This window comes from Muscardinus avellanarius (assembly GCF_963383645.1).
Source record: "Muscardinus avellanarius genome assembly, chromosome: 4".
Classification (NCBI taxonomy): Eukaryota; Metazoa; Chordata; class Mammalia; order Rodentia; family Gliridae; genus Muscardinus; species Muscardinus avellanarius.
In genome coordinates this window covers 36,776,636-36,794,658 of record NC_137789.1, presented here as the reverse complement: position 1 = coordinate 36,794,658, position 18,023 = coordinate 36,776,636, and the positions used below count along the sequence as shown (strand labels likewise).

The following is an 18,023-nucleotide window of genomic DNA, read 5'->3' as shown; positions in this document are numbered from 1 at the left end:
ATAGCAACCACAGGCCAAGGGAATACTCTAAGGAGAACGTCCACCACTGAATGTTGGTTCTCTTCTTTGAGCCTGCTCGAACCACAGCGACCTGGCTCCGACAGTGCGGGCGTGCTCCCCCCCACCCCCCGGGTCGGCGGGGCCGCGAGGGTCCCGGGGGCGGGGCGGCGGGCAGGAGGGGCGGGCCCGGCTCTGTCCCGCCCTGCGGCGGGCTCGGGGTGGGGGCTCCGGCCTATTACGGGATGGAGACTCCGGGTGTCCAGGGGGCGGAGGGGAAAGGAGGGAGAGCGGCTCGCGGTGAAAGGCGCATTGATGCGGCCAGACGCCGGGCAGCCGGGCTCCCGCCGTCCCTCGGCCTCTGCTCCACGCTCCCCAGCCGTGCGCGCCATGCCCTTGCGGGGCCGCGCCGCCTCCCCTGCGCGGGGACTCGACCTCCTGTGGCTGCTGCTGCTGCTACTGCTGCAGCTGCCCGCGCCGTCGAGCACCTCCGAGACCCCCAAGGGGAAGCAAAAGGCGCTGATCCGGCAGAGGGAGGTGGTGGACCTGGTGAGTCGGAGGAGCTGGTCGGGATGGAGCGGCAGAGCAGGGTCCAGCTGTTGGTAGGAGGGTGGCCGAACAGCTGTGTGTTGCACCACCGGCGTGCGCCGTGCGTCCCGCTTTTTGGAGTCTATGTGTAAGGAAGCCCCCCCCCCCCCGGGATAGGGGTGGAGTGAGGTCTTGGAACTCGAGGGCAGAGCAAAACCAGAGGCCATTGTAGTGTGGAGATGCGTCTTGGGTTGGGTGGACCCCCGCCCCCAAGTCCCTGGAGTCGCCCTGTAATTTCTGTCCTCAGAGGAGGCCACCTGGGGAGGAGTGGACAGGGTTAGGGCGGCCACGGGGTAGGCAAGGGGCTGAGAAAGACCCTGGACCTGTGGACCCCGGGCCTGGGCCTGGGCCAGGGCTGTGCAACGTGTCCATTGTTGGAGCTGGTGGCCACGTCTGCTCGAAGGAGAGAAAAACCACCCCCTCGAAGACTGCGTCCAACTCTCTTGTAACTTGAAGACCGTGAGTCACGTTGGGTCATCTTCCTGGGGAGTATGGGCTACAATTTACTGTGTTGGATGGCCGCAGCTGGGGCCAGAAATGGTTCCGAGGGTTTAAGGCGGGAAGGGGAAACGAGGGACAGGGCCCGAGCCCTCCAAGGCCCCATCCCGTTTGCGTGTGGGGATCAGCCTGTGGCCACCAGGCAGGAGCATCACCGTGGGGCTAAGGCAGTTTCCAGGGAGCAAATAAACAGCCCAGTGCTTTCCCAGGGCCTAATCTGTAGGAGGGTCTGTTTGCCTATAGCTCTTTCCTCTAAAAGTCAACAAACCCAGCCGAGGGCCAAGAGCTGCTCAGTCCTGTGGCAGGAGTGAGCTCTTCACAGATAGCTGTAGTTCTTGGCACATCATAAACTTCAGCCCCTAGGCCAGTCTCATCTGCAGAAAAATATGGTTGACAGGCGTCGTAGGACATAAGACAGGGCATTTATTGATGGGGGGGGGGAAAGGGTTTTGAATTTGTTAAGCTGCAATTCTAAACTGAGCTAATAAGCTTCCTGGCAGCTCCATCTAAGCTGGATTCCAAAGTGATGGGGAAAAAGTTCTGCCATTTCAACACGGCACTTTTTGGTGATATAGAGTGTAATTTTGCTCCACAAAAGCAGACTATGCCCTCGGGGCTACAGTTCTATTTCAAGTGTCTAAATTGTTAAAACTATATCAAATGAGTATGGTTCATGTGCAGTTGGCATTTTGTGAATGTGTAATTATGATACAAAAAATACCCCTTTCCCCGTAAAGCTAGCAATTTTCCCCCCAGTAAGGATTTGCAGTACCTGTGGTTTTCCACAACTCTGGCCTAACTTGGAAAAGCTTATTGTACAGCCAGGTTCAGGTGCATCCTGTAGATTGGATTTGGTTTTGGTGACAGAAAAAATCCACACAGTCATTAAGGTTTCAACGGATTCTATAAAGCAACTTCTTTGTATAGGATTTTTCAAAGCCCTCCTTTCAAGCGTCCACCAAGTTCTGCCCCCTGGTGGCCAGTGAGAAAAAAGGGGGCAGGATTGAACTTCAATACATTTTTTTCTTTCTCTTTTTTTTTTTTTCTTTTTTTTTTTTTTCTTTTTCTGTACTACTGGGGATTGAACCCCGGGACAAGCTACACCCCCAACGCTATTTTTTTTTATTTGGAAATAGGATCTCACTAAGTTGTTGAGAGCCTTGCTAAGTTACTGAAGCCGGCTTTGAACCTGGGATCCTCCTGAATCAGCCTCCCAAATACTAGGATTATAAGGCATGCACCACCATGCTCGGCCCTCAGCCTTTTTATTTGAAACAGGGTCGGCCAGGTTGCTGAGGCTGGCCTCTAACCTGTGTAGCCTTTGCTGCATGACATGTGTGCTATCAGTGGGTTTGCTAATATTCTCCTTAAATCTGGACCTTGGTAAGGTCCACTGAAGGAGATGGGTCCACCTGCCCACAGTCACTGCCTTGCTCTGGTCTTAGGGGGGGAAGAAGGATAATGGCCACCCTACGTGGTATTTACTGCATTCCAGGCATTGTTCTAAGAACATTTTATTTTATTTTATTTTATTTTATTTTATTTTATTTTATTTTATTTATTTATTTATTTTGGTGGTACTGGGGTTCCTGGAAGCCCTTCTTCCTCCGGGCTACACTCCCAGACCTATTTTATATTTTTGAAACAGGGTCTCTTACGCCAGCACGGCTGGCTTCGAACCTGCGCGATCCTCCTGTCTCCGCCTCCCAAGCGCGGGGATTACAAACGTGTGCCACCACGCCCGGCATTCTAAGAACATTTTATTCACTGAAGTATCGTGCAAACCCTACAAAATAAGAATTGTTATTATTATCTCCTTTTACAGACAGGGAAACAGACACAGAAATGTTAACTGGCCTCATCTCACTCAGCCAATAAGGGATGGAGACAGGCTTGAGATCCAAAGACACTGGCTCTAGAATTATTATTATTATTATTATTATTATTATTATTATTATTATATTTTTTGCAGTACTGGGGATTGAACCCTGGACATTCTACCTCGATTCCATACATTTAAACTGTACAGAATAAACCAGGCAGCCCCGGGTGTTATGGCACATGCTTGTAATCCCAGTATTTGGGAGGCTGAGATAGGAGGATCGTGCAGGTTTGAAGCCAGCCTCAGCTGCTTAGTGAGGCTTTCAGCAACTCAGTGAGACCCTGTTTAAAAAAAAAAAAAAGTCTGGAGGTATAACCTGGAAATAGAAGACCCCTGGGTTCCATCTCCAGTACCACACACACACAAAAATTAATAAACCAAGCATGGTGACACACACCTGTAATCCCAGTACTTGAGAAGCTGAGACAGGAGGATAGCAGGTTTGAGGCCAGCCTTGGCAATTTAGCAAGACCCTGTTTCAAAACAAAAAATAAAATAGGGCTGTGGGTGCAATTCAGAGGTAGAATGACCCTGGGTTCAATCTGTACTACCACAAACACAAAAACAAAACAAAAAATAAATTCTACAAAATACTACCCCCACCACACACACAAACAACAGCCACAAAACATAATCTTAACATCGATAGAGGGTTTAATAGAACATTGCTTCCCTATTGAGGGTGTATGGGTGGTGGCATGGGGCTAGGTCACTCTCTCCTTGGGAGGCGTGTAGATTAGAGGTCAGAAATGTTACCCAGCATCACTTCCTTCACATAAAAGCCTCAGAGAGAAGCAGAAGGTAGACATATCCAACTTAGAGATACTGCCAGTACAAGATAGTCATTGACTGCTAAGGTTTTATTTTGTATTTACACCCTTAGCAATTCATCTTAGGAAAAGAAAACAGAAGAAGACAGCTATGCGGTTAAAGATGTTCATTGCAATATTAATGACAGGGGGAAAAAAAACAGAAATAAATGAAGAAACCAAAAATGGTGCACTGTTTGTGTGAAACTATTAGACCATAGTCATGAAATCCAAGTCCTTTTATAAGATATAGAATTAGAAGGAAAATGCAGAATATCAAATTATATCTACCTTGGAATATAGTTTAGTTTTTTTTTTTTTTTTTTTTTTTTTTTTTTTTTTTTTTTTGGTGATACTAGGGTTCCGGGAAGCCCTGGAAGCCCTTCTACCTTCTGGCTACACTCCCAGACCTATTTTATATTTTTATTTGGAAACAGGGTCTCTTAAGCCAGCACAGTTGGCTTCGAACCTACGCGATCCTCCTGTCTCCGCCTCCCAAGCGCGGGGATTACAAGCGTGCACCACCACGCCCGGCGAAATATAGCTATTTAATATTACATATGCTTTTAATGAGTAGTAGAAAGGAGCAGATAGACCTTTTTGATTTGTGTGTGTTCATGTAATGAAAAACATGAGGATCTTTGGGGATGTAGCTTAGTGGTAAAATGCCTCTGGGTTCAATCCTCAGTACTGTTAAAAAATATATATATATATATATATAACTTTATATTTATTTTTATATAAAATATGCTATATATTTGAAATCCATCATATATTTTATATATTTAGATGTTATGTATATGAAGGAAATCACACTATTTTAATAGAAATAATTTTTATTTATTTTTAAATTTTTATTTATTTATTTTTTTAGTGCCAAAATGTACTTTACTTTTTTTCTTTTAACAATTCTTTAATTGAACATAAATAGTATACATTTAAACTATATTTGGTGCCCTCTCCCCCCGCCCCCATTTTCCCTTCCCCCCTCCCACCAATGGTTATCCAGGTTAACCATGTCATATTCATAATTTTATACATGTTCAGATGTAGATCCTCATTAATCAAGATCAGCCTTCCTCCTCTCCTATCTTTCCATTCAAACTTTGCTGATATTTCCCCTCCATTATCTGGAGTCCCACTGGTATCCTCTGTGTTTCCTAGTTTGGGCATATTAGAGGAAACATATGTATCTTCTCCTTCTGTGCTTGGCTGATCTCACTTAACATAATGCTCTCCAGGGCTTTCCATCTTCTAGTAAATGATATAATTTTGCTCTTCTTTATGGCTGAATAGAATTCCATTGTGTGTATTTCCCACAGTTTTGCTATCCATTCATCTGTTGATGGTGATCTGGGTTGGTTCCATATTTTGGCTATTACAAATTGTGCTGCTATGAACATGGGTATGCATATGTTACTGTAGTTCTCTGAAATCAACCCCTTTGGAAAGATACCCAGGAGTGGTATAGCTGGATCATATGGTGGATCTATTCCCACCTTTCTTAGGAATCTCCATACAGATCTCCATAGTGGCTGAACTAGTTTGCATTCCCACCAACAGTGTAAAAGAGTTCCTCTTTCCCCACATCCTCGCCAGCATTTGTTGTTGTTTGATTTCTTTATGCTTGCCACTCTGACTGGGGTTAGATGGAATCTCAGTGTAGTTTTGATTTGCATCTCCCTGATGGCCAGTGATGAAGAACATCTTTTCATGTATCCATTGGCCCTTTGTATCTCTTCTTTTGTGAAGTGTCTATTTAGTTCATTTGCCCATTTCTTGATTGGGTTGTTTGTTTTGCTAGTGTAGAGTCTTTTGAGCTCTTTGTATATTCTGGATATTAGCCCCCTATCAGAGCGGTGGCTGGTAAAGATCCTTTCCCATTCTGTAGGCTTCCTCTTTAGGTTATTGATAGTATCCTTTGATGAGAAGAAACTTTTTAGTTTGATGCTATCCCACTTGTTTATTCTTGCTTTAATTTCCTGAGCTATTTAATTTTTAAATAAATTACTCATAGTAACTCACCTAGAACACAGAACAATTCTCACTCCTCCCCCCAAAAATCCTAAATTTTTATGAGGGGATCCAAAAAACCCCCAGAGTTTGAAGGGATTCTTGACTCAAAGGGCTCACAAGAAGCCTAACCATACTGTCTTGGATTCTTAAGTGATGAGTTATCTTTCTCTTTCCTTCTTGCCATAGTACAATGGAATGTGTTTACAAGGGCCAGCAGGGGTGCCCGGTCGCGACGGGAGCCCCGGGGCCAATGGCATTCCGGGTACTCCAGGGATCCCAGGTCGAGATGGATTCAAAGGAGAAAAGGGGGAATGCTTGAGGGAAAGCTTTGAGGAGTCCTGGACCCCTAACTACAAGCAGTGTTCCTGGAGTTCACTGAATTATGGCATAGATCTTGGGAAAATTGCGGTAAGTCTGAATTATTTTAAAGTTGAAACAAAACTTTTGGGTTTTTTAAAAATATGTTTTAGAATTAATTAGTAAGTAATATTTTTAACCAAAAGACTTAAAAAAAAAAAGACAAGGAATAGGTATTTGTGACTTTTAACTTTAAATAAAAAGTCAATAACATTTCAGAATTAATTTCATAAATCTCTCTCTCACTACACCTCCAGCCCTATCATTTTTTTAAACAGCGTTTCACTAGGCTGATGAGAGTCTCACTAACTTGCTGAAGCTGTCCTCAAACCTGCAGTTCTCCTATTTCAGCCTCCCAAGTACTGGGATTACAGCCATCTGCCACCATGACCAGTTTATTTTTTACTTTGAAACAGGAAACAGGGGCTCCCTAGGTTGCTGAGATTCTGGCTACTTGTAGAGGCTGTCCTCCAACTTACGATCCTCCTGTCTCAGCCTCACAAGTATAAAGGTATTTCTTCATAAAGGTATTTCTTTCTTTTTTTTTTTTTTTTTTTTTTTTCTTTTTGCAGGTCTGGGGATGGAACCCAGAGGCATTTGACCTCTGAGCTACACCTCCTGCCCAATTTTTTTTTCTTTTATTCTTTTATTTTGAAACAGGGTCTCACTGAGTTGCGGAGGGCCTCACTAAGTAGCTGAGGCTGTCCACGAACCACAATCCTCCAGTCTCAGCCTCCCAAATGCTGGGATTACAAGCGTGCGCCACCGCGCCCGGCTCATAAAGGTATTTCTAAGAACAAACCACTTAAATCTTTTAAACCATTACATTTAAATTAAACTATTATATCTAAAATAACTTCCTCTTAGTGTTTTAATTCAAACAACAAAGAAAAACATAGCTGTTTATTTTGCATAGTATACGGCTTTCTAATTTTGATGTGAATTTAAGTTTAAATGAGCCTAAAAAAATTCTGCTGTAGCTTCAGACCTGAAAGTGAAAGAAAATTACAAAAATCAGCACATGACAGGAATTATCTGCAAATGCAAAGTCCGCGGGTATCTGACCTTATTCCACTGTAGCATGCTCAGTCTAAAATTGCTAAAATTAAAGAAAATGGACCAGATGGGGTGCACAGTAACCATTTTTACTTAGTCCACAGTGTGTGTGTGTGTGTGTGTGTGTGTGTGTGTGTGTGTGTGTGTAACAGGGATTACTCAAAATAGCATGTCTAGCAATGCATTTTGATGAATGATTCAGTCACCTTAATTAGTGTTTGCTTCAAGAATAATTGGCAAGCCCAGTGGGCCGGGATAGAGTTGAAGAAATTGGTGCTATTTATAAGTCATCTTCTTTTGTAACTTTGTATGACTCCATATCTATATCATGCACTTCATGATTTTAACTACCACTACCACCAGGCAAACAGAAGAGGTTTTATTTTCATAAAAATTTAGGGTTTTTTTTTGGGGGGGTGGGAACTGGAGGTTGAACCCAGAGGCATTCTACCTCCAAGGTACACTCCCAGCCCTTTAAAAAAATTTTTTAAATCTAAAAACAAGGTCTCTTTAAGTTGTGATAGTCTCATTAAGTTGCTGAGGCTGGTCTCAAACCTGCAAGCCTCCTATCTCAGATTCCTAAATACTAGGATTATAGGCATGCATCACCACACCTAGCAACTTTAGTGTTTTAAGAGGCAATATATATATTATCCTGCTCCTCATATCCATCTTCCTGCTCCTTTATCTATAAAAAAATAATATGAAAGCTGGGTATGGTGGCGCACACTTATAAATCCCAGTATTTGGGAGGCTGAGACAGAAGGATCACAGTTTGTGGACAGCCTCAGCTACTTACGAGGCCCTTTGCAACTCAGTCTTGTTTCAAAATAAAGAATAAAAAATAGGACTGGGGGTGTAGCTCAGAGGTAGAATGCCCCTGGGTTTCATCCCCAATACTGCAAAATAAAATAAAAATAAAATAAAATAAATAAAATAAAAATAATAAAAAATAATAAAAAATAATAATAAAAAATAATAAAATAAATAAAATAAAAATAAAAAAATAATAAAATAAAATAAAATGTTGCCTATATCAATATGTGAAATCGATAGAATGTTTGCTTCTTTATAATTCCTCAAAAGCTGTTGAATTCTAAAAGCTATCCTTAAGAATTCTGTATCATTAATGAATTTATTTTTTTTTAGCAATGATCAGAATGGGTACTGGATCCTCCTGCAAGTAAAGATAATAGGACCATAAGCCAATGAACTGAAACATTTTACAAAGACCAATTAAAAATAAACCCCAGGCTTATTATTGTCATAGAGGTAAAGATTAAAACTCTACCTATGCTTCCTTTCCTCGGGTCACCCACAGTTGCCCCAAAAGAAAGAGAAGCCAGTCGTGTTGATATATGTCTGTAATCCCAGTACTTGGGAGGCTGAGATGGGAGAATTGCAGGTTCAAGGCCAGCCTCGACAACTTGGTGAGGCCCTCAGCAACTTAGTGAGGCCCTGTTTCAAAGTAAGAAATAAAATAGGGCTAGGGGTGTAGCTCAGAGATAGAATGCCCGTAGGTTCAATCCCTTGAAACTAACACACACACACACACACACACACACACACACACACACACACGAAGAGATCAAGAACAAATATGTACAAACAGCACTAGTCTAGGACGTAAGTTTCATGAAGGCTGGGATTCCAATTTGTTAACTTCTGTATCCATACCATCTAGCACATAATTGGTACTTCGTGCTTTTCAAATAGGAAAAAAAAAATTATATAGATTGGTTGGTCAAAAGTACTAAAGACTGTTTTTGGTAAAACTCAAAGACATACATAATGGAGTAAAAAAAATTCAAAGAAAGCCATAATCATTGATTTTCTAGAGTTCTTGTATCCAAGTGTCTTATCTATGTTGTAGGGAATCTCTCTCCCTATGTAAATGTTAAGCTTTTCAAATACTTTGGAGAGAAGGAGAGTTAAGTAAAATTCACAACACAATTTCAAAGTCTCTTTTCAATTAAAATGGGCAATGTTCACCGACCTGCTTTCCTGTTCGTGGCAGGAGTGCACGTTCACAAAGATGCGCTCCAGCAGCGCTCTGCGAGTTCTGTTCAGCGGCTCGCTGCGGCTGAAATGCAGGAACGCGTGCTGCCAGCGCTGGTATTTCACTTTCAATGGCGCTGAATGTTCAGGACCTCTTCCCATTGAAGCCATCATTTATTTGGACCAAGGAAGCCCTGAACTGAATTCAACCATTAATATCCATCGTACTTCCTCAGGTATGTAAAATAGCGATGTTGCAGAATGCTCCTCAGATCTAAGATTTGTTTTGAAGCTCATCACCATGTTGACTCACCAACCTGCTCCAAATGGACCTCTAGTAAGTTTGCGTGGGCTGCACTTCAGGATTACATATGGAGCTTTTGAAAAATGCGTGGATGCCTGGGGCCCACCTCTAACCAAGGACTCAGAATCTCTAGGGGTTGGACCCCAGCACCTGCAGCTTCGCACCTCTTTCCTAGTGATCTGATGCAGCCAGGTTTGAAATTAATGAGTTATGCAGCGACAAAACAGCCAGTTTTGGCAAAACATGCCATGGAGCAAGGGTTCTCATTTCCAACCTTGGCTGCCCACTGGGCTCCCCCCGGGAACTTGAAAAAAACACCTGTGCTTGTGTACCATGCCTTCTCGAGTTCAGACTTACTGGGTGTGGATGCAGCTGAGACAGTTGGACTTTCACAAAAGCTCCTGGTTGTGCTAATGTTCAGTCAAGGTTGACAGGCCCTAGCTTAGGTTGATAAGGAGACAGACTCATTTCTCTGTCTTTTAAAAGGGTGGACATTGTCTGCAGAATTTATAAAAAGAGAATTTCTGTATTATTTCTGCATTCACTATTTGTTTCTACCTATATGAGAGAAAAGATACTCAAGTCAGTAGTTGCTTGGGCTGTTGGAAAAAAGGAATTAGTTTGTTACACATTTATTTGTTTATTTATTTTTGTGGTACTGGGGGTGGAACTCCCGGGGCCTTCTATCTCCGGGCTATACTCCCAAACCTATTTTATATTTTGTTTGGAAACAGGGTCTCACTAAATTGCTGAGAGCCTAAGTAACTGAGGCTGGCTTTGAACCTGCACGATTCTCCTGTCTCAGCCTCTCAGGTACTGGGATTACAAGCATGCGCCACCACATCCAGTTTTGTTCTGCTTTTAGATTAAAAGAAAGTTTAGAAAATACCAAAATATAGAAGGGCAAAAAAACAAATTATCCATTGATCTCATTACCTAGAACATCACTATTGGCCATTTTGGTTTCATGAGTTGATATGGAGTGGGAACCCATGACAGCAAACCTGGGACAATCAGAAAGTATAGCCTAATGCTAGCCTCATCTCCCTGATTGATTGACTGATTACTGCTGTACTACCTCCAAGGTACATTTCCTGCCCTTTTTATCTTTATTTTTATTTTTTTGTGGTACTGGGGATTGAACCCAGGGGCACTGTACCTTCAAGATACACCCTCAGCCCTATTTTTATTCTTTATTTTGAAACAGGGTTTCACCAAGTTGCAGAGGGGCTCTCTAAGTAGCTGAGGATGGCTGGGAACCTGCCATCTTCCTGTCTCAGCCTCCCAAGTACTGGAATTACAAGCATGCGCCACCTCACCTGGCTCTTTTTATTCTTTATTTTGAAACATGGTTTTACTAAGTTGCGGAGGGTCTCATGAAGTTGCTGAGGCTGGATTGAACCTGCACTCCTCCTGTCTCAGCCTCCCAAGTACTGGGACTACAGGTGTGCACCACCACGCTCAGCTCATTTCCCTTTTTTTTCTTTTTTTTAAGGATCTCTCACTTAAAAATGGCTGAAGGGAAGCTGGGCATGGTGGCACACACTTGTAATCCCAGTACTTGGAATACTGAGACAGGAGGATCACAGGTTTAAGACCAGCCTCAACAACCTAGTAAAACCCTGTTTCAAAAAAAATAAATAAATAAAATTGGGCTGAAGGTGTAGCTCAGATTGAATACTCCTGAGCTCAAAATAAAAAATAAAATTGGGCTGGAGGTATAGCTCAGATTAGACACTCCTGAGTTCAATATCCAGTCCCCCCCAAAAAAAAAATGGCTGAGGGCAAGAAAGAAATCCCCCAATACTAACCAGAAAAAAAAAGTATTTCAGTATTCTTAGGAATTTAAGTCAGACACAGAACCCCAAAATCCATATAGTATATTTACTCCTAAGAAATGGGGAGCATTTCTTTGCAGGTGGGATTGCATTTCTTTGCAAATGGGATTACAGGTGGCACACACCTGTAATCCCATTTGGAGCTTGAGACAGGAGGCTCAAAGGTTTGAGGCCTGCCTGGGTGACCTTGTGAGACTTTGTTTCAAAATAAAAAATAAAAAAAAAAAAGGAAAGAAAAGATCTGAGGGGTATAGCTGAGAGGTAAGATGGCCCTGTTTCAATTCCCAGTACTGCAGTACATACATACATACATGAAATGAAGGGTATAATGGTGCAAAATCTGTAACAGTGTGAGATAGAGCTGAGGGTTCTTGTTCTTAGCTAATTTAGAAAAAATAGCTAGAGCCAGGCGTGGTGGCGCACGCTTGTAATCCCCGTGCTTGGGAGGCGGAGACAGGAGGATCGCGCAGGTTTGGAGCCAGCCTTGCTGGCTTTAGAGACTCTGTTTCCACATAAAAATGTTAAAAAAATAGGCCTAGGAGTGTAGCCCGTGGGAGTGTATACCGGAGGTAGAAGGGCTTCCAAGAACCCCAGTACCACCAAAAAAAAAAAAAAAGAAGAAGAAGAAGAAAAAATACCTAGAACTATACTGCTGTAAGCATAAGCAAATTTTATTATTATAAAGATAGAAGAAGCCGGGCATGGTGGCGCACGCTTGTAATCCCAGCATTTGGGAGGCTGAGACCCAAGGATCCTGGTTCGCGGACAGCCTCAGCTACTTAGTGAGGCCCTCTGCAACTCAGTGAGACCCGGTTTCAAAATAAAGAATAAAAAATTGGGCAGAGGGTGTAGCTCAGAGGTCAAATGCCTCTGGGTTCCATCCCCAGACCTGAAATAAATAAATAAATGAATAAATAAATAAATAAATAAATATAGAAGGGACAGAGAATTATAGAGTACTACATCAGAGGGACATAGTAGGGTGTCTGAAGTTTTTGGATATAGAACTGTTTTTATAAAGATTTATTATCTTTTATCTTGCTTAACCAATAGTCTTCTTGACCTGATTAGGTGTGGACCCACCCATTAGTTCTGGTGCAAGCCTTTTAACATGATTAGGAGGATTTACTATCTCACATCCTGTTTGACCAAAACCTTTCTCCTGCTCTGATGCAGGTGTGCCTCCCCCTCTGGCGCAAGACTTTGTTAATACCAAGATGTGTTCCTTGGTTTCCAAGGTCAGCGGTTACATGCTATCCACCATCTTTGAGGAAGGGCTGTACCATCCTCCTGCCTCCTTGGGGAGTTTTAGCCTATCTGCCAGAAGTCATTTATTATGTAAACTTGTCTTTAAAATATGAAGGCCCTGGGCTACAACTCTTTTGTGTACTGAACTCTGCATTGTAGCAGCTGCCTACCCTCCCTGCCTGAGTTCTGTGCAGCACCCAGGCCCTGACTACTTTTTACATTTTGAAATGAATACTAAAGCCATTTTCCAATACGGGCACATTCCCCATCAAAGGGCATTGTTTCCACATTTTCCCTCAGATCTCTATAGTGTCATTAAGTCACAAAAAAGATAATTTTAATCCTCTCACTTTGCATATCAGGAAGGCCCAGGGAGATCCAGCATCTTGCCCACGAGGACAGAGCAGAAACCAGGCCTTCTTATCTCCCAGCCCTATTTATGATCAGACTAAAAAGCTTCTTCATTAAACCCTTGGAAACAAGTCCGGGAGAGAAAAAAATGCTTCCCTTCTGAGAAGCAGCCTCTAAAATAAGAAAAACCTAGTTATTAAATATAAAATGTATTAGGAAGCAATATGTTTAGTCAATAGCTCATACGAACAACTCAATTTATTATTTTTAAAGTGTGTTAATATCTTGCTATAATGTAAGGCCTTAGTCGGGCTCAGGAACTGTGACCTCTACATGTATAGATAAATTATTTAGCAGAGCATTCCCAAAACACAGGGTAGAAGCACATTTGATATGCACCATTGGGTGGAGTGTCTGTCACAAGTAATTGGTTATTAATAACTTTCTGGAACAATGTGAATTGAAGGTTACCTCCATAAAAAGCAGCCACTTGACTCTCTCCAAGTGGGGCTGATGCTAGTCTGACTTCCTGAGGCTGTGGGTGAAGTAAACAAGTTTCTAGGCTGTGGATGTCAAGGACCTGGGAAAGCAGGAATATTGCTGGGCATTTCCGCCTTCAACCAGACACCAGGTTGAAGGGGATGGTGCACCCGCCGCTTAGTTCTCCCAACCTTGGAAGAGGCCTGAGCCAGCACCGGGTCCCTGATTCCAATGTCCTGCCCTAGATTTACTGATGCGATAGCTAATAGAAGCAGATTGCTTCAGACCTACATGCCTGGAGCTGCTGGAATGTGCTAAGCTCAACCAAACAGGCATTCTAACCAGTCATATGAATGTACTGACCTCCATCAAATACAAAACCAAACCAGGATTCATTTTTGTAAAGAATCTGCCAACCTACAGTTCCTTTTCCCCTTTCTCAGGCATCAAAGTAAGGTATCCTTTTACTGTTAAGACCACTGGTGGCATTCTATGTAAAATGTGATCCCCAGAATGATTATGCTATAATTTCTTTTAATGTTATGTCCTTTCTACTTGAATAGTGTACAGATAAGTTTTGGGAAGGGCTTTGTTTTTTTAAAAAAAATATTTGCTTTATCTTAGTTCAGGGCTCTTCCAGAGTTGGGAAGTCTTGATTTTTAAAAGTGTAGGCTTTCTTTGTTTAGACAAAGAAATTGCTTTTTGGTTTTAGGCTATCTCTGCAACTAAACAAATTTGGTTTTAGAGTTGAAACCTCTAAGAAAACTAGCTGTTAAGCTTAGATAATAAAATGGCTATGCATACAAAGAGAACTTAAACCCTTATCAGGTGTTGAATTTGTAATCAGCTTCCATTAAACAGAATTATAACCTAGCTTCCTCCCTCCTCCTCCTCCTCCTCCTCCTCCTCCTCCTCCTCCTCCTCCTCCTCCTCCTCCTCCTCCTCCTCCTCCTCCTCCTCCTCCTCCTCCTCTTCTTCTTCTTCTTCTTCTCCTTCTCCTTCTCCTTCTTCTTCTTCTTCTTCTTCCTCTCTCTCCTCTCTTCTCTCCCCCCCTCTACAGTACTCAAGGGCATTCTATCTCTTGACCAATACCTCCAGCCCTTTTTTTGTTTTGAAACAGTATCGCTAAGTTGCAGAGGGTCTCACTTAGGTTGCTGAAGCTGTCCCCAAACTTACTTCAGCCTCCCAAGTACTGAGATTACAGGCAAGCACTCCCACACTAGGCTATAATTTGCCTTTCTAAAGTAAATACAAAGTGAATGTGTTAGCTCTTTGTTCTAAAGATGTGACTGTCATCTCTGTTTTGCAGTGGAAGGACTCTGTGAAGGGATTGGTGCTGGACTAGTGGATGTTGCCATCTGGGTTGGTACCTGTTCAGATTATCCAAAAGGCGATGCTTCTACTGGATGGAATTCAGTGTCTCGAATCATTATTGAAGAGCTACCAAAATAAACCCCTTAACTTTTACTTCCTACCTCTTTTGTTAATCATACCTTGGAATGGTTCGTTTAAATGACATTTGAAAAGCATTTATATATACATCTGGATGAAAAACAAAGCTAAACATGTTTACAGACCAAAGTGTGATTTCACACTGTTTTTAAATCTAGTATTATACAATTTACTTCAATCAAAATGGTTTTTAGGATTTCTTACTTGAGTAGAATACTTTCTTCCTATTCCCATTCCCTGAACCTATAGTTTAGGTGCCATTGAGTCTTTAGTTTTTCCTAGTCTCTTAGTATATATAGCCCTTAAAAAAATATGTTGTCAGTTTTTGTACAAGTTGTAAATGTTTAGAATTATTTTATATCTGTTAAATAAAATGTATTTCAAACAATTTTAGCATCTTTAAACTAGTTGCCAAGTAAAACTGGAGTGTCCAACACTCTATATCTGAAAAACGGAGTATAAATTAAATTTTGTATTTGTTCATTTAATACCATATACATTTTTAAGTACATGTATACTATGGTTCCATTGTCCTGAAGGATACAAAGAGAAAAAGATGTTGATGTGTATACCAAAACTTTCAAATTTTTTTTATTTAACAAAAAGACTAGTTGAGACTCTGGCCTCAACTACTTACCAAAAAAGAACCTACCTGACAAATACAAAAAAAAAAAAAAAAAAAAAAAAAAAAAAGTATTTAAGAGGACGGTGTAGGTCAAAGAGTGATTACTTCTGGCCAAGGTGACCCAAAAGAATTCCAGAAGACAATTTATGTGTAAGGCTGAGAGAGTAATTTTAAGCTTGAATTGGAAGTATTGAATCTTAAATAAAACTAGAGAACAGTAAGGACAAAATCTCCTTTTGAATTGAAAAGGCCTAGGAACAACGACCAGTCCAGTAATGCTCAGATTGTGATCTCTACGTATTATTTTGCTACTAAAAGGAACTGAGATGTGAGACGTGGTGGCACACATCTGTAATCCCAGTACTTGGGGGACTGAGATGGGAGGATCTCAGGCTTGAGGCCAGCCTCAGCAACTTAGTGAGATTCTGTTTCAAAATAAAAACGAAAACAAACTAACAAATAAATATAGATCTTTGAAGACAGGGAATTTTAGCTCTCAGGCAGAAAATATGCAATATAAACCTGGAACAGCTTGTCACTGGGAAACAAGACAAACAGGAGAGATCAAAAGGATCCCAAAACCAGCTTCAATTGGTTCCCACTGGCAAAGGCGACACAGTTTAAGCATGAGTAAGACAGTAACTGCAATGGTTTGACTGGGAAATCAGATCAGAGACCTTGAGGCTCCTTGAAGAGGGCATAGGTCCAACACTTCAACATAGAGGCATAGGTAAAAACTTCCTCACCAGGCGTGGTGGTGAATGCTTGTAATCCCAATACTTGAGAGGCAGAGACAGGAGGATTGCGGGTTCACAGCCAGCCTCAGCTACTTAGTTCCACAACTTAGACCCTTTTTCAGGATAAAGAACAAAAATAGGGCTGGGGTGTAGCTCAGAGGTAGAATGTCCCTAGGGTCCATCTCCAGTGCCTCCCCCCACACACAGACAAAAGAAAAAGAAAAACTTTCTCAACAAGACCCCAAAGGCATGAGAAATTAAAAAGCAGACCAGTACATGGGATTGTATTAAACTGAAGGGCTTCTGTACAGGAAAGGAAACTATCAAGAACCTCAACAGAGAGTCAATGGAATAGGAGAAAATTTTTGCCAACTAGTCCTCTGAGAGAGGACTAATGTCTAGAATAAGCAGAGAACTCAAAAAATATACCACCAAGAAAACAAATAACTATCAAAAAATAGGCAAGTGGGCTGGGCGTGGTGGCGCACGCTTATAATCCCCGCACTTGGGAGGCTGAGACAGGAGGATTGCACAGGTTCAAAGCCAGCCTCAGCTAGTGAGGCTCTCAGCAACTTAGTGAGACGCTGTAGGTCTGGGAGTACAGCCCAGAGGTAGAAAGCCCCTGGGTTCCACCCCCAGTACCACACACACACACACACACACACACACACAAAAGGCAAGTTAACTAAATAGGCACTTCACAAAAGAAATTCAAATGGCCAATAAATGTTTGAAAAATGTTCAACATTATTAGCAATCAGGGAAATGCAAATCAAAACTACCCTGAGATTTTACCTAACTCCAACTAGAATGGCAATCACTAATAACACAAGCAGCAAATACTGGTGAGGGTGTGGAGGAGTGAGAACTCTAATACATTGTTGGTGGGACTACAAATTAGTGCAATCGCTTTGGAGAACATGGATGTTTATAGCAGCACTATTCACAATAACCAAAAGGTTGAAACAACTTAAATGTCCGTCAACCAAAATAAAACCTATATACAAAATGTGTTATATAATTATAGTTGAATATTTAGTCCTGTATAAAAAGGAAAGAAGAGCTGATACATGCTTACAAGAATGATTCTAGAAACACTGTACTAAGTAGAAGACAGACACAGAAGGCCAGACTTGTAGAAGATTCATGTTTGCTAGGGGCTAAGGGGAAAGGAATAGAAAATGACTGGTCAGTAGGTAAGGAATTTCTTTTGGGGTGTGATGAAAATATTCCACAACTCTATAAGGGGATGGAAGTATTTAGTTTATACTGGGAAGTATTTAATTGTAGCTATAGGAAAACCCAATTGAGACTTATTTTTAAAATAAAGAAAATTTATTGTTCACTCAACTCAAAATCCCAAAGGTACATGTTGACCACAACATGGCAAGTTGATGCAGAATCTATATATGTGCCTTAGAACCTAGTTTCTTTCTTTCAATTTCATATGGTTAGATCCTTGATGTTGAATCTATTTTAGACAACCTTACTTCACCCAATTCATAATCCTAACTTGGCTTCAAATAAGTCAGAGAGTTACATGCATCCTCATTCATGAAACAACAAAGAATCTATGTCAGTGTACTCAGGGGGGAAAAGTCCTCATTTAACAGTCACTCTGATGGGATCAGTTTAAGTAACAACGCCAACTTCCAACACAGTCATTATTATGGACAGAGACGGTGCATTCAGATTGGCTCTGCTAATCAGGGCCTACCTATGGGGCAGGTGGAGCTGATTCCAAATAAATCTTATGAAAACTGAGAATGGAGGGTGGAGGCAGGTTC

General features: G+C 41.7%; 1 protein-coding gene across 1 annotated transcript; it reads left to right on the top strand.

The window, feature by feature from the left end:
• Positions 1-387: 387 nt before the first annotated feature.
• Positions 388-14,874, top strand: CTHRC1 (collagen triple helix repeat containing 1; the record flags this gene model as incomplete). Its single annotated transcript, XM_080693649.1, has 4 exons — positions 388-546; positions 5,977-6,198; positions 9,221-9,437; positions 14,732-14,874. 4 exons carry the CDS (start codon positions 388-390, stop codon positions 14,872-14,874), a joined length of 741 nt encoding a protein of 246 aa, XP_080549775.1.
• Between the last annotated feature and the right edge of the window lie 3,149 nt (positions 14,875-18,023).